This window comes from Peromyscus californicus, unplaced genomic scaffold (assembly GCF_007827085.1).
Source record: "Peromyscus californicus insignis strain IS unplaced genomic scaffold, ASM782708v3 Scaffold_5__1_contigs__length_169319896, whole genome shotgun sequence".
Classification (NCBI taxonomy): domain Eukaryota; kingdom Metazoa; phylum Chordata; class Mammalia; order Rodentia; family Cricetidae; genus Peromyscus; species Peromyscus californicus.
Window position 1 is genome coordinate 69,941,436 of NW_026294573.1, and position 16,214 is coordinate 69,957,649.

Sequence of the window (16,214 nt, forward strand, 5' to 3'; positions counted from 1 at the left end):
TAGCTGCAGTATGCAGCTTTTCAGGCTGTCAGCTTCCCTTGGGTCTCTAGTAGTTTCTGCCTGCCTCTTATTCATTACCTGCATTCTACCCATTTACTACTTACTACATTCTCAGTAGGCCCTGGAAATGGTCCTGAGTGCTTGTGGCTGGGCACTTCCCTTTAGTCTTTGTTGGTCTGTGAAACTATTAGACATCAGTATTTTCCACTGGCAACTCTCCAATGATATGCAGCTTACAATAAGATTTTTGAAGTTTTGTGAGAAATTTGACTATTTTGCGGGGTGGTGTGTGAACTTATAATATTTACATGAGTAGAAAAAAAACCAGAAGCATGTTAGAGTAATGATTTTTCTCATTTCAGGTGGCTCATGTGAGCAAGTTCAGTGAGAACAGTGGACTTGGGATAAGTCTGGAAGCAACAGTGGGCCACCACTTCATCCGATCTGTTCTTCCAGAAGGCCCTGTGGGACACAGTGGGAAGCTCTTCAGTGGAGATGAGCTATTGGAAGTGAGGAGCTCTGATTTCCCTTTTTTCTAAAGATACAAGATGGGAAAGGCTGCTGGAGAATTAATGGTGATGAATAACTAAATCTTAAAGTCAACCCAAAGCTGAAATAGCAAAACTGTGTGTGGACACCGAACTACAGATCTGGTTCTGTACATTCTGTTGTGGTGGTATTTGTTGTGTTGTGTTTTATGCTGGTTTAGCTTCCAAACCAGACTATGAAACTCGCTTTGACAGTTTTTCAATGTGTATTCAGTTCTTAGAATAGGCAGCACTTTCATATGCTTCCATAGAGAGTAGCAGCAGTGCGTGTGTCCTTTCTGTCCCCACTCGCTCAGTTCTTATCACTCGGTAGCTATCTACTGGTATTTGTTTCTCTGCAATCTGTCAATGTTTTTTAAATGTAGAAATAAAAAAAATGAAAAATTTTTGTTCTCAGTTTTAAAACTGGTTTCACATACTATATATGCCATTTTTAGGTTTTTTTTTTTTAGTAAATTGATTAAATGCTAATTCTTTACAGTCTTTTCTACTACATCCTTTGGGAATACTGTTATTCTTTCTTCCTACCATACACTAGCAGATCAACCCTAAGGATAAGTTAAGGCGTTTGCCCTGAGTGCTTGAGAAGCTCCAGTTACAGCAAGACTCTAACTGTGCATACAGACCCTGTTAGGTAGTACTCACAAGGGTCTAAATGTCGTACTGGGCACAGCAGAACCACAGCCATCACCATAGTGAAATTATGTTCATGGAAAAATGGTGCTCTCATTTTTCTTTGTATTATGAAACTTTATCTTATGGGGACCATGTGTGTTATTCTGCAGGTGAATGGTATCAATTTGCTTGGAGAAAATCACCAAGATGTGGTCAGTATTTTAAAAGAATTGCCTATAGATGTGACAATGGTGTGCTGCCGCCGAACTGTGCCACCCAACGCCGCATCAGACTTGGATGGCCTGGACATAAGTGAACTTGAACTAACAGAAAAGGTATCACTTGCAGAAACAAGGCTCATTTGAACATGTCACGGCAAGGCTTAGGAATGTTCAAATGTTAAGATTTTTATTTTCATTAATACTTCATTGTTTTCACATAGTCTATGCTTATAGAATAGATTTAGAAGTCACACAGCCCTGGGCTTGAATCAGAATTGATGCTTAACTAGACAAGTCACCTGTCCTTTCAGAACTTCAGTTTTTGTTTCTGTAAAATGTAGGTTAGGAGGATGACCACCTCATGGAGACTTTCTCTTCCAGTTAAAGTAGTTACACTGGTTACCACTGCATACTGTGTATTTGATGATAGATACCACTGAATACTGTGTATTGATGGTAGGTACCACTGCATGCTGTGTATTGATGGTAGGTACCACTGCATACTGTGTATTTGACGGTAGATACCACTGCAGGCTGTGTATTTGATGGTAGGTACCACTGCATGCTGTGTATTTGATGGTAGGTACCACTGCATGCTGTGTATTTGACAGTAGGTACCACTGCATACTCTGTATTTGATAGTAGGTAACTGTGTTCTTGCAGCATTCCCACTGACTAGTTTTGTCTTAGTTGACAGAAGTATGCAAATAGTGTGTATGGTGGACAGGTGGAAAAACATACTTTTATATACCTACCCAGGTGTTTCTGGTTTGCATTTAACCATTTAGTGACTAGGTAAAATATAGAAGGATACATTCCAGTGTATATATAGGTTTTAATTTATTTGTGCATTTTAGTGTGAGAATGTAAGAAAGTTGAACTCATACTTCACATCAAATAATTTTCTGTGATATCCATTTTCCTGTCTGTATATTCTTATCTGTTTGTATCACAGTGTTCAGAGGAAATCACCTTTTTGGAAGATGTGCTGAACACATTTAGCATAGGACCCTAGTCAGTTCTCAGGAGGAAGGAATTCCATTTACATTATCCTGAAGGACTCAGTACAATGAAATAATTTTATACTTAGAAGGATAAAGTACATAGTTTATTTTTAACATCATAATAAGGCAGAACAAGAAGCAGTATTCTAAATTGTGTGCCACTTGAAGGCTGAGCCATGTACGTTCATGCACATGTTCACGTGGTGTCGATGGGATGGTCCCAGGAGGGCAGGGGAAGGAGATTTGTGTCCATGGCTCTAGGCAGTGCAATAGAATATCAAAAGCAAAGGCAGCACACAAACTAGAATTTTATTCTGACAAACACCTTCTTTTAAAATTTGCATGTTCATACAGATGAATAGGGTTGGATTGGCCAATTTCACTTTGACTTGTTTTTCTTGAGAGAAGCTAATGTTTGAAGTCCAGTTTCTGTGTCAAGTGTCTGTAAATGTCTCCCTTACTTAATCCACCTATTTCTATGTATTCTGGAGACCTTACTTGCATGCAACACAAAACTATACACATACCTACATTTCCTTGAATTTATCTTACTTATCATGAGTTCTTTTTAGTTAGTAACAAAACACTTCTTTTTATTCTTCATGTAGAGGTGATTCAAACTTATACAAGAAGGGAAATTCACCCGTAAACCATACTACAGATGCATAACCACTGAATAAGCATATAGGAAATTCCAGGTTTTGTTTCCAAGGCCTTTTATGACATGGGTTTTTGAGAATGTTTTGTTCTGTACAGATACAGGAACTCAACTTTTTTTTTGCAGTGTTGGTACATGTGTCAAATGCTATTCCCTCTGAAATAAGAGATGCCTTATCTGTTATTCAGCCTCATATAGATTTAGGTGAGTTCATTGGGTCCTCAGAGACAGAGGATCCCATGCTGGCAATGACTGATGTGGATCAGCATGCTGAGGAGAGTCAAACACCACTGGCCATGTGGGAGGCTGGCATTCAGTCCATAGAGCTGGAGAAAGGGAGCAGGGGCCTTGGCTTCAGCATTTTAGACTACCAGGTAAATAGATCCTATTTTCCTAATTGCTGAAAGGATACCATATTTTAAAAGTAAATTGTTGGTAGCAGATAACAAGAAAATACTATTTTACAGTTCGTAATGACATTTAGTTGTTCAAATTAATTGCTCAGCATAGTAATGTAATTGGTATGATTTTTTTTTGTCATGAAAGGTTTCTTTTATCGTTACATTTATTAAACTATTTTATGTTTCAGCTCAAGAATTTGAGCAAAACACAGAATGATTTTTAGGAGTATCATAATACAGTGGGTTCTTTTTGTCATTTGAGGAATCTTTTTATTTCTATGCTTTTAACTGACAGTTTGTATTTTAGTGGTGAGCCATAAAGTATTTGCTATTTATTTCTTTTGTATAATATGGAAGATGAGCTTATACTTGGACGTATCACAAATTCTAACATTCTGGTCATTTTACTAAATTTATGATTGTTTATAAATTGGCTCAGTGTGGCTTGCACCCTTCCCTGAATTGTTTTGTGCCAAGCAAATGTGGAAATGCTAATCCCTGTTTGATAAAACACAAGTGTTACTCTTAATAGTTTTGAACTCAGGCTATCTCTAATGATGTCAGACCTTGTGCTTGTAGCACAAATACTGCATGGCTTCTTTTTGTATTTCTTCATTTCTAAAGAACAAGACATATGTCAGAGTGTATCCATCTACTATACAAATACTATGGTTACCAATGCCCTTGACATCCAGCTTCAAGTCATAGCATAAAACTTTTTTTTTTTTTTTTTTTGGTTTTTCAAGACAGGGTTTCTCTGTGTAGTTTTGGTGCCTGTCTTGGATCTTGCTCTGTGGACCAGGCTGGCCTTGAACTCACAGAGATCCACCTACCTCTGCCTCCTGAGTGCTGGGATTAAAGGCGTGCACCACCACTGCCTGGCCATAGCATAAAACTTAACAGTTTGCCAAAAATTAAAATTTCATCTTGAAGTTATTTAATATTATATAGTGGTCTATTCACCAACACTAGCAAATGAGGCTTTCATTGTTTCTGGTGAACTCCTCTGATCTCTCTAAAATGAAATAGACGTCAACTTGCCCTAGGTATTTGTTAGAACCTCCATGAAAGCCTTAAGACACTCAACAATTAGAGGGGACAACTTGTAAAATATACTTCTGGTGTCAGAATGAGCTGACTTCTTTTCGCCTTCCTGCCCTGTTAGGACCCCGTCGACCCAGCAAGCACTGTGATAGTAATTCGTTCTCTGGTGCCTGGTGGCATTGCTGAAAAGGATGGACGGCTTCTTCCAGGAGACAGGCTCATGTTTGTCAATGACATTAACTTGGAAAACAGCAGTCTTGAAGAGGCCGTGGAAGCCCTGAAGGGAGCACCCTCAGGCGTGGTGCGGATAGGAGTGGCCAAGCCTTTGCCTGTAAGAACTTGGATTTTATTGATTTCTTGTAAGGGAAATGACTGGAGAGACACTTTACTGCCACTAAGAAGAAAACAATAGTAATTTAGAAGCAAAATCTTTTTGTAGCTAGTTTCAGGACAATATTTGTTTCATATTCTTTTTGCACTGAAATATACCATGAGTATTTCTGTTCCTTAAAGTAGAGCTTGATTAATAATAAACTTAAATCTGTAGGCAAATAAGAAAAATGCGGTGGTGGCGCACGCCTTTAATCCCAGCACTCGGGAGGCAGAGCCAGGCGGATCTCTGTGAGTTCGAGGCCAGCCTGGTCTCCAAAGCGAGTTCCAGGAAAGGCGCAAAGCTACACAGAGAAACCCTGTCTCGAAAAACCAAAAAAAAAAAGAAAAATGCTTTTCTTATAAAAGTCCTACATGGATTACTGATACCAGGTGATGTAGCAAGACAATTAAAATTTCCGTTTTTGTTAGAAAGTGGAATACAAGTGTAGAGTCCCCAGTGTCTCAGGACTGCAGTATGAGTTCAGGAGAGGAATTCAAGCAGATGCACTCCTGTGCAGGTAGTTTCATTTGGTCCTATGAGCTGTGTTGTATTTTACATCTCAGGTTGTCCCCTCTTAATTGTAGGGGAAGGTGATTGTTTTAAGTGTTTTCAAAGTTTCTTTCAAGAATTCTAATGGCTACCTGGGAAGAGGTGCTTTCCACTTAGGTTAGAGAGGTTGGATGGGGTCATCATGTCCTCACTAACATTCCTTATCAAGTAAGTTGCATCCTTTACAATACTTGAGAAAAACATTGATTTTCTTTAATGGTTTATTCTGCGGCTTTTAAAGGCACAATACTTAACTTTGCCTTTAATTATTTTGCCAGAACAGTTAGCAGATAAAAATGACCAGAAGATTATTATAAAAATCATTGATTATGATTGTCATTTGCAAGAATAAAAAGATAGTAGAAAGGGATTCTCATCTAATATTTGGTGCTTATCCTAGGGGACAAAAGGCCTCTGTATCCTTTCAAATGAAATGATTAGGGTCAGTATTTGTCTAACTTTATAGTTTTCGCTCTATATTGAAGTCATATGTTATCACGTGAAGACTCCATTTCCTCCCTTCATTCTTCTCTTACCCTCCCTTCCCCTTTCCCATCCTCTCTGTTGTTCTTTCTTTCTCACAAACCCCTTCTCCACACCAATGTCCTGCAGCTTTCTCCAGAAGAAGGGTATGTTTCTGCCAAGGAGGACGCCTTTCTCTGCCCACCACACTCCTGTAAGGAGCCAGGCCTGCCTGACAAAGCCCTCTTCAGGGCCGACTTGGCTCTGGTTAGTGGCCAAAACTGATTGATTTTTAATAAAAGTTCTGCTGCAGATTTATTGAATCGCTTGCTTAGTATATGTGGAATCTCAATGTGTACACATGCACACGTTGCTTTAAACTAGAGAGTGTGAATTAGGTCTTTGACATTAAGTATTATGCCAATATTAATTTGGAAGGAAGATAATTCTTTTTGTTAATATTTTTGAATTACAAACTCTTGAACAGCTATTTTCGGAATGTTTTGATGTATTTATAAAGATACCATTCATTCACTCATACATTTTTTTTTTTCCTTTTTTGAGACGGGATCTCACTATGTTGCCATGGCTTGTCTGCAACTCCCAGTCATCATCCACATGCCTCTTCCTCCTGAGTGCTGGGATTAAGGGTATATGTAGCCATTCCCAGCTCATCATCTTTAAAGTACAACATGAAACAATATCCTCTCTAGGCTTTGGATGGCATTTTTGAACCCCTTTTAATGAAAGCCATTTGAGAGGATTACTTCATTTCATAGAAACTCAGTGCCTTGTAGTAATCACAGGAGTCCTCAATATTCTAATGAGCTCTGTTTCCTTGAACTGGCCACTCAACTTCCTGAGGGCTTTATGTTTCATCTCTGCAGTAATTGAGCTAATTGAATTTTAAGATTGCTAAGATTTAAACGTATCAGCGATAGCTGTACACATTCTGTTGGACTACTCTTTCTAGTAGTACTTTAAAACAAATATTCATCTATAATCTGACATAAGGCTCAGTTAATACTAGATAGAATACACTATTTATTTCTCAAATTATTTTACTTAATGTCCATTTGTAAAAGATATCCTCCATATTGTAGCTTATTAGTGAATTTGAACAAATATTTAAAATATGTTAACAGCCTGTGAATTTTATTTTGAGACTCACTTTGAAATGTTTTAGTAGTATTTTAATAGCTTTTTACAGTAATATGGCTTGCCATGTAAAAATGTTTAATTACTTAATGCTTCTGGTAACTAGTCCGTGATTAGGACCCTTCATTGTTAGTGTGATTCTAGCTCAAACACAAAGCTGCCCTTGGTTTCTATATCTTAGCTAGACAATCACATAGCTGTCTTTATGAATAATGGTTTATTAGCTGAATATGAAGAATGATAACCAAATTCTTGGCATCATAAAATGTTGTGTATTTTCCTTGCTTATGTAGCTGTTTAAACTTAAAATTAATTCCTTTGCTAATCGCCACCGTTAGTTCTTTAGTTGATGGGATGCAATAGTGTCCAATGGCAGCGGCCTCTGCTGTGGGTGGTCTGCCCATCTGGGTGCTGCTCTATCCGTGCAGCTTTCAAGTGGGTAGGAGTAGGGAAGGCACATGCAGCAAGCAGGACAGACCAGGAAGGTGCAGCTGTGCCTTTTAGCTCAAGTAGTGACAGTGACATGTGACGGGGTGTGGTAACCAGTTGCTCTTATTTTATTCCCAGATAGATGCACCTGATGCTGAGTCAGTAGCTGAGTCAAGATTTGAGTCTCAATTCTCTCCTGATAACGACAGTGTCTATTCTATCCGGACCTCCGTGTTATCTCTTCATGATAGTGCCTGTAGTGATGGCATGAACTACGGCCCCTCTCTTCCATCATCTCCTCCCAAGGTACAACAGAAATATCACTTCATTTTAGAGAAAAGTCTGTGTATAACTTTGGAAGTACGAGTTCCTCTGAATTGTAGGAGTAGCATGTCTTAGTCACTGTTGTATTTCTATGAAGAGACACCATAGCCAAGATAACTTAAAAAAAAAAAAAGAAAGCATTTAATTGTGGGCTTGCTTACAGTATCAGAGGATAAGTCTACTATCACGACAGGGAACTGGTAGCAGGCAGGGAGACAGGATGCTGGAGTGGTAGCTAAGAGCTTATATCTTATCCACAAGCAAGAGGAAGGTAGATGATGAGAATGGGCCTCGAGTGAGCTTTTGAAACCCCAGAGCACACCACCAATGACACACCTCCTCCAACAAGGCCACATTTCCTAATCCTTCTAGACAGTCCAGTAACTGGCAACCAAATATATAAGCCTATAGGGGCCATTCTCATTGAAACCACCATATAGCATATTAATGATGTCACATCTCTGCAGTCACAGATGTAGCTGGAGTTTTCTCCAGTCCCGCCCATGGCCCACAGCTACACAGACCCAAATAAACACTCAGGGGCTTATATTAATTACAAACAGTATGGCCTATTGGCTCAGGCTTCTTGCTAGCCAGATCTTACAACTTAAATTAACCCATAATTCTAATTTATGTTTAGCCACGTGGCTTGGTACTTTTTCCTGGTTCTGCCTTCACATCTTGCTTCTTCTGTGTCTGGCTGGTGACTCCTGACTCAGCCTTCCTGTTCCCAGAATTCTCCTCTCTCTTTGTCACACCTATACTTCTTGCCTGGCTACTGACCAATCAGCACTTTATTTATTAACCAATCAGAGCAACACATTCACAGCTTACAGAGCAATATCCATAGCACTTCCCCTTTCTTTTTTTTCAAAAAGGAAGGTTTTAGCTTTAACATAGTAAAATTACATTTAACAAAACAACTATCAAACAAGAATTACAGTTACAATATCTAGTCTATTTATAATATCTAGTCTCTTTGTATTTGGCAAAATTAAAGAGGATATCCTATCTATCTTATATTTGTGAGTCTAAGGTTTCATATCTAACTTATCTTTTATCATAACTAAGGAAATTATAACGATCTAGTCTTCAACTACATCAAAGACCTCAGAAGGATATAATATTACCTGAAAAATGGGAGAGGGATGCAAGCAACCTTTCGGGAGTCTTGCAGGGTAGACAGAGATAGCTGGCAGCCTGGACAATCATCCAAAGTTCCTCTGTAAAGTTTGGGCATCTGTCTTCAAGCCATAGGCCTAGAGTCTCTGAGTCACTTCTCTCTGTGTCCTGTAGAATGTCTGGCAGTTTCCTCTGTGAAGCAGGAACCTGAAGGACCATTTTGCTAAGCAAAGTTCAGTGGTCACCTTCCTATGGGTCCTGCATGTCCAGTCAATCAAGCAGTCCAGGCAAGAACAGTTTCTTTCCCAAATGGCTATTTTTGCCAAGAAGAAAATAAATTCCATATAGTGTGTCTTTAATACCCATCCTCCTCTCTGAAGTAAATCAGTGCTGCAAGGAGCAGACATGTCTCACTGTCCAGAAAGTCTAAATTTTTAAAACATTTTAAATGCCACATTCTATAGGTCTTTGAATTATTTGAAGATTACCTACCTAATTGAATTATATCTGTGTATACCTAGAAAACTTAATATGACTAAAAGTTTGACTATCATAGAAGACTAATTATTAATCTGTATTTTTTAATTATCCATTACAATCTAAATGAGTTACATAAACATAATACCTCAAACAAGAGTAGAAATATATATACAGTATAACAAAATTAAGTTTAAACTTGGATCAATAAACTAAAATCCATAGCAATGTAAAACATTTCTAAACAAGTTGTTGCTCTTTAAAATTAGGTTCATTAATCTACCCTTTCATCCTATCATATCTATATCATATCTTCTTTTCTTCTTTAGAAAGAGATCACATTTATAATCAACCTGTTTTAAATAAAAATATTGGTTTTCCTCTGTCCCACACCAGAGGGCTCTTTTGATATGGGACAGAAGAATCTCTTAACCTTTTCTTTTAGCAATATGCTTGAGTTTAGAGAAGGAACAAGCCAATTCCATCTCCAAAGCCAGCTTGGTATATTTGGGAATTTGGGCGTAGCTTCTCATACTACTTCCTGCTGGATGAGGGTGCTGTATTCTTATGGGGACATAAAGAAAACTTTAGGATTATGGAGTAGTCTGTGAGGCTGTATTGTCTGAGCCAGTTGCCTTGAAATGATTCTGGATGTTGGATCATCTGGGCCCTGGTGTCATCGGAGACCTTTCAGGCAGTCTTGGCTAGTCAAACCTGATGTATCTTAATCTGGAACAAATCCATAACCTCTTGCTTTCTGTGGAAACAAAAGCAGAGCCTCCTTTCCAAAGCAACATATGCTTAACATCCAAATTTTGAAGTCAAAGTACCTTTAAAATATACATATTGGTTTAACTGAGCGGCCTTTACAATCAAATATCTTTCTGCAGTCAAAAATCCCAAAGACAACACAGTCCAGATTCTCTGTGTGATATCCATCTTTATGTGCCTACTTTTTTATATTACTTTTACTTTTTCTTTAAAGACTTTATTTTTTAAAACTATTTCTTTATATAACTGCATATATTACCTTTTTTCTCTCTTCCAAGCCTACATACATTTTTACACACATTGCAAACCACTTAGAGGTTTATCCAATCTGAATCTGTCCTATTGTGAATTTATTGCTTTAAACTGCAGCATTTTCTGCCCACCTCAGCTTCCCAATATGGCCGTGGTACGTTTACCACCAGTTCTGGGTCTGGGAGCCATATACCATCAACTCTTAGAAGCAGTGGGTCTATGCTTCTATCAAAACAGCATGTAGCGCAGAAACCTTTTTTTTTTTTTTTTTTTTATACTAGCAAAGGCTAAATCCATCACACAGCATAATGTGCAGCTTGCAGATGCTTCATTCCTGCCATGGTGCAGGTCAAACCCGCATGCTGCCAATCTTCGAAAGAGTAGCTCAAGCACGCAGGCTGTGGCTAACTTGAGAGAGACAACTAGGAAGCTGTTTTTAGCTCCATTTTAGAATCTTTTTTTTTTAAAGCTTTGTCAGATTTTAGGTGGAAACTCTTGCCCCACGTTCTGGCGCCATTTGTAGCTGGAGTTTTCTCCAGTCCCACCTGGGGCCCACAGCTGCTCAGACCTGAATAAACACTCAGAGGCTTATATTAATTAAAAATGTTTGGCCTATTGGCTCAGGCTTCTTGCTAGCCAGATCTTACAACTTAAATTAACCCATAATTCTAATTTATGTTTAGCCACGTGGCTTGGTACCTTTTCCCTGTTCTGCCTTCACATCTTGCTTCCTCTGTGGCTGGCTGGCGACTCCCGACTCCTGACTCAGCCTTCCTGTCCCCAGAATTCTCCTCTCTCTTTATCTTGCCTATATTTCCTGCCTGGCTATTGGCCAATCAGTACTTTATTTATTAACCAATCAGAGCAACACATTGCAGCATACAGAGAGATATCCACAGCATACAGATTCATGTCAGATCCGAATAGTTTCACTGTTGTTGATTGTTTAAATTACCGATGACTGGTTCTGATGTTTGCTAGACAGACTGATAGAACAAAGATTCAAAGGGTTTTCTTTTTTAAGATTTTTCTCAATGTATTTCTCAAATTATGCTTTTAGCATCGTGTTTGGAAAACTTAGAATGACTTTGTTGTTTTAGTGTTTTTTTTAACTAACTTTTAGACAAAAGAATATACTAAGTTTTTTATTGTAATTTAACAATTTATACTTAGTGTTGCACATTTTAATGTAAAGTGATGTCAAAGAATATTCTACATAAAGATTATAGTGGAAGGCAGTATGTGTTGATGTCAGTGGATATGAATGAAGGGCAAAGTCACTGTGTGACATACCTGCTGTCATTACTTTAAAAATGGATTATTAATGTAAATGCTAATACTCTATCAGTGTTCTTGGTGACATAATGTTCAAAAATAATATTTTAAAACCTGTGCAAACTTATAAATATAAGCTGGCATGTTGATGTGTATTTTAATTTGGATTTTCTGATTCCTAGAGATTGTGCTTCTCTATATTTTAGCCATTATTTTTCATTGATCTCTACATCTATTCCAGTCATTTTTACTTTATATTGGCTGCTTATTCTGTTGATTTGTTAGAATCTCAGAGAATTGATTTCTAAAGCAATTATACATATATACATGTATTCTGAATATTTGTGTACTTTTGGGTAGAGAAAAACCTAAAGTGTGTGATGTGGTACTTCCCAACCCCACGTTACTTCCAAGAAAACAAGGACATGTGGGGTCTCTGCTCTAGCTGATTTCTCTATTGTGTACAGTAGTGACTGAGAATAGAGCATCTAGACAGTTTATGTGTGAACATAATTTCTTTTCTGTGTTAGAAATACACAGTAAGCGAACATGAAGATAAGGAGACCTGACAACATTTTTTCTTAAATTAATACTATGTTTTCTGCTACATTGAATTCAGTGGGAAAGGGCTCCGTTCATGAGCAGGTTGAGGAACAGAATCCCTGGTGTCTGGCTTTGTTTCCCTTCTTTCCTGATTAACAACTGGTTTTGGCCAGGACATTTGCAGAGCATTTTGTGTTATGTCTGAAGTGCACCTGTTACCCTTGCCCATGCCACCGGGCACCCTCCTGGAATTGGTTTACAAGGCACCATCTTTAGTGAGCAGCCACTCCTCGCCTACACACCTGAGGTCCCTGGCTACAACCTGTCTGGACTGTGTTCATCCTTGACTGGCCTCAGGGCTGGAAGCTTGTTTCCTATCCTGGTGGGATCTCCTAATGCGTAGCATTGCATACTTCTTGCCAGTGGGACAGATTGCATTGTTTAATGTAGTAATTATTACTTAAAGGGATCGCACAATCTGCACACTGAAAAGCATATATTTTACAGGGCAAACACTGGCTATATGCAGCACAACATATTGACTTGCTGAAGTCTGTTGCCTCATTTTTTTTTCCTAAGCAGTTTACTCTTTTGTTGAATCAAAGTTTGGCAAGCTGGCCTGACAACTGAAATATTTAAACTAAAAAGCAACAAATAAAACATTAATGAGGGTGTTTAAACCTCCTGTGGGCTTTCAGTTTCCTTAGTTAGATACTGCAACTCTGGTGATTTCTTGTGTTTTGCTTTTGTTTGTTTTTGTCTCTGAATTTTGTTACCTAGATTTCTACTAGAAAAAATTATAAAACTGAATAAACTATATGATCTATCCTCCCTGTTTGCATTAAGTTTATCATAAGGAGTTTGTTAAGGAATTAAGAATCGACTTTTACATAAAATATAAGCTCACCTCAGGACTTCTCAATGAATAGAATGAGGCCATTACCATCTATGGCTGTTTAAGCATGTGTGGTTGTACACTATATGAACATATTGTACATATGGGTATTTAAGAAAAACAAAGATGCCCATGTTCAGATTTTAAGAAAGACAAAGCGGAACCCTAGGACCTCAGTATTTCCTCCAGTTTTTTACTTAATATGTAGACTGGAAATGGATCTCCCGTCTGTGGAGACATTTCTTTACTGCTGGGTTGGTATGCCTTGGAGCATGAGCTTGCCTTTGGGGGAAGCCTTGAGCTTCAGAGCCAGTTTAGTACAGCAGGCTCAGCAGCTGTGAGCTGCTGCCTCTGTTTACAGAAGTCTCCCATTTTGGCCTGGGGAGTGTATATTGTATTTTAGTTTTATTCATTAATACTTACAGATTTAAATTATCCACATCTGTGTCATCTGAATTACAGGCAGTTTATTAAATACTCATTTTGTTTGAGCATGGTGGCCTCCTCATCACTTGCAGGCTTTTATTTTTTTAAAACAGGGTCTTAGTATGTAGCCCTGGATAGCCTGGAACTTGCTATGAAGACCAGGCTGGCCATGAAGAGTTCTGCCTGTCATTGCCCCACCCCCACCACACCCCCAGTGCTGGGGTTCAGGCTTGTGCCACAAAGTCCAGTCTGTCAAAACTTTAGCAGGCAGATTTAGAGTTCTAGGCCAGGAATGATTTACATAGTTAATTCCTGTCCCAAGGAATGCAGGAAGTAAAAAGAAATAAAAGGTATATTTTCGTTGTATCAATTAGCTATAGCCATTGAACTTTTTTCCTTTTTTGTTGTTCTAAGTTTAAATTTGGGGGATTAATTTGAAAAATAATTTATTACTTTTTATTTAGTGCTTCTAAAAACATGACAAAATGTAGTAATAATTGTTTTCCAAAATTGAATGTCAGTTGACATCTGTTTAAAGATTCAACATAGTTTCTGAAGAAATCCTTGCTTTAAAGAAAAGGACCGGGGATGGGGATTTAGCTCAGTGGTAGAGTGCTTGCTAGAGCGCAAGGCCCTGGGTTTGATCCTCAGCTCAAAAAAAAAAAAAAAAAAAAAAAAGGACCTAAGAAAACAATTGGTAAAGATTTAATAGCTGTATGTTATGTCCCCTGCAATCTATTCTGTTACACTCACATTCTTAGCCTGTCACCAGGGATGAAATTGTCTGTCATGACTGACAACTAGTTCTCCAGGAAATTTTGTGTGTTCTAGTACAGGGGAAGTTTTGTTTGTTATGATAAACCTTCCTGTTCACTTACCACAGCAAGCACTTTTTATTATGCATTCCATCATAATAAAAAGCAGCCCAGGCATCCTACAGATCTCTGCTTTGTGGCATTCTCTAGCATGTGATTCTGCTGCATATATGGTCCCATCTATCCTGGGATGGTTTTGGAGACGGGCATATGATTGAAAACTACCTGAAGCACTTGAACCAGCAGGCAGAGAACAACAGTCAACTGTCCATGCAGGAATTGCTGGCTATTAAGAAGGAAAGATGCTGCCCTTAGCATATTAGGAGCCATATGAAAATAGTAAAGAGAAGCGTACCTTAACTCAGAAAATGGGACAGTGGTGGTAAGGTAGGAGTTGTGACTGTAAAGTGCCGCAGGGATTCTCTGCTACATTGCTATTGCAGCTGTCAGAAACTTTATCATTTGAGTAATCTATATCAGTCATTATCCAGAAAAGGAGTTTGGTAATGAGCAACATTCAATCTTGCATTAAACTTAAGAAATGAGAAATTTCATTTATATTTGATCTTTTAATTTCTCACCTCTCTCCATTTTTCCTGAGAACAAGAATATATCAAGTATTAGTATATATTTTTGAAAGACTTTATTTAAGATACCAAGAAGCATGGGAAAATGGAAGGATTATTTTGAACACTGGATTAGAAGAAAAACTGTTTTACTTTTAGATCCTTATGATGTATAAACATAAAACAGTAGGCTATTCAGCACCTATATGTTTCTGAAGTAGGCGTGTGTTACCTGCCTTGTTGATTAGCTGTTCCCTTTCAGTGTGTCTGTGCCACTTTCCATGAATAATGCATGGACATTTTGTCATAGAATTTCCAGTAGGCTCCAGCTAACAAGGGTGGAGAGACTGCTTTTTTTGATGAAAAGCAGTTTTGATTATGTTTTTTCGAGCCATGGGTGGGATGATTTTCCAGTAATTATTGTAATTAATTTAGTAATTCTGAAACTTACCAGTCCTTTGGTAAGTATGTTATTTTTTATAAGAATAAAATAACTGAAAAAAATTTAAAAATTGAAAAAAAAAAGAATAAAATAACCGAAGTTGGATACTGGAGCCAACAGTCCATCTAGATTGTAGGGTGTTGAGGTGGCCTTGTCCTATCCTTTGTTCCTAAGGATACTAGTAATGTTAAATACTTCTGTGAGAGACCACTACATCTATTCTCTGTGCTAGGAATATTTGATAATTTGGAAAAATGGTACCTTAAATTGTAGACAGGAAGTACAATAGATTGTTTCATATAGTTAAGTTCATAACAAAAAGGAAGAGACCCACATCTGAAGTAGATTCTAGATGTCTAAAATGTCAAACAGTTATTTGACAAGTAGAGGAAAATACTAGAAGGTGTCACCCTTCTTTTGTGTGGAATTGTGAGTAACACATGAAGCCCAGAATCCCCAAAATGACAAATTTGGTTATATAAAGAACTTTATCTCAATAAAAATGACATATGCAGACTTAGAACCCTGGTAAAGCTTTCGGGCCAGACTTCACATCCCAAAAAGAAGACGTGACTGCACCTGGTAAAAGGTGCAAGGAGGGATGTGGAGAGAGTATTCATATGGGGTGCACAGGTTCACCTACACTAATCGTCAGGAGTCTGCATGGTAAAATGTTGCCCAGTACACTTCTTCCAGATCTCATTTCTAAGAAAGTATAGTCTTTATAAGAATAGTTCATAGGCACTCCACTGTCTCCTTCTGTGAGAGAACAGTGTGATGGATGAGCAATTGCTCTACTAATTCAAGCTTGGTTTGGCTATACAACATTGTGTTACGTAAACAA

At 38.1% G+C, this 16,214-nt stretch overlaps 1 protein-coding gene across 16 annotated transcripts in view; it reads left to right on the forward strand.

The window, feature by feature from the left end:
• The window catches only part of Mpdz (multiple PDZ domain crumbs cell polarity complex component), a 175,362-nt gene that overhangs the window by 82,267 nt on the left and 76,881 nt on the right, over window positions 1-16,214 (forward strand). For 15 of the 16 annotated variants that reach the window (XM_052714985.1, XM_052714990.1, XM_052714983.1 and 12 more), the window contains 6 exons: window positions 363-509; window positions 1,334-1,498; window positions 3,235-3,420; window positions 4,613-4,822; window positions 6,026-6,142; window positions 7,601-7,768. In XM_052714985.1, coding sequence (XP_052570945.1) covers window positions 363-509; window positions 1,334-1,498; window positions 3,235-3,420; window positions 4,613-4,822; window positions 6,026-6,142; window positions 7,601-7,768 — 993 coding nt within the window. The remainder of the gene's footprint in view (window positions 1-362; window positions 510-1,333; window positions 1,499-3,234; window positions 3,421-4,612; window positions 4,823-6,025; window positions 6,143-7,600; window positions 7,769-16,214) is intronic. The other variant, XM_052714992.1, reaches the window with a different exon arrangement.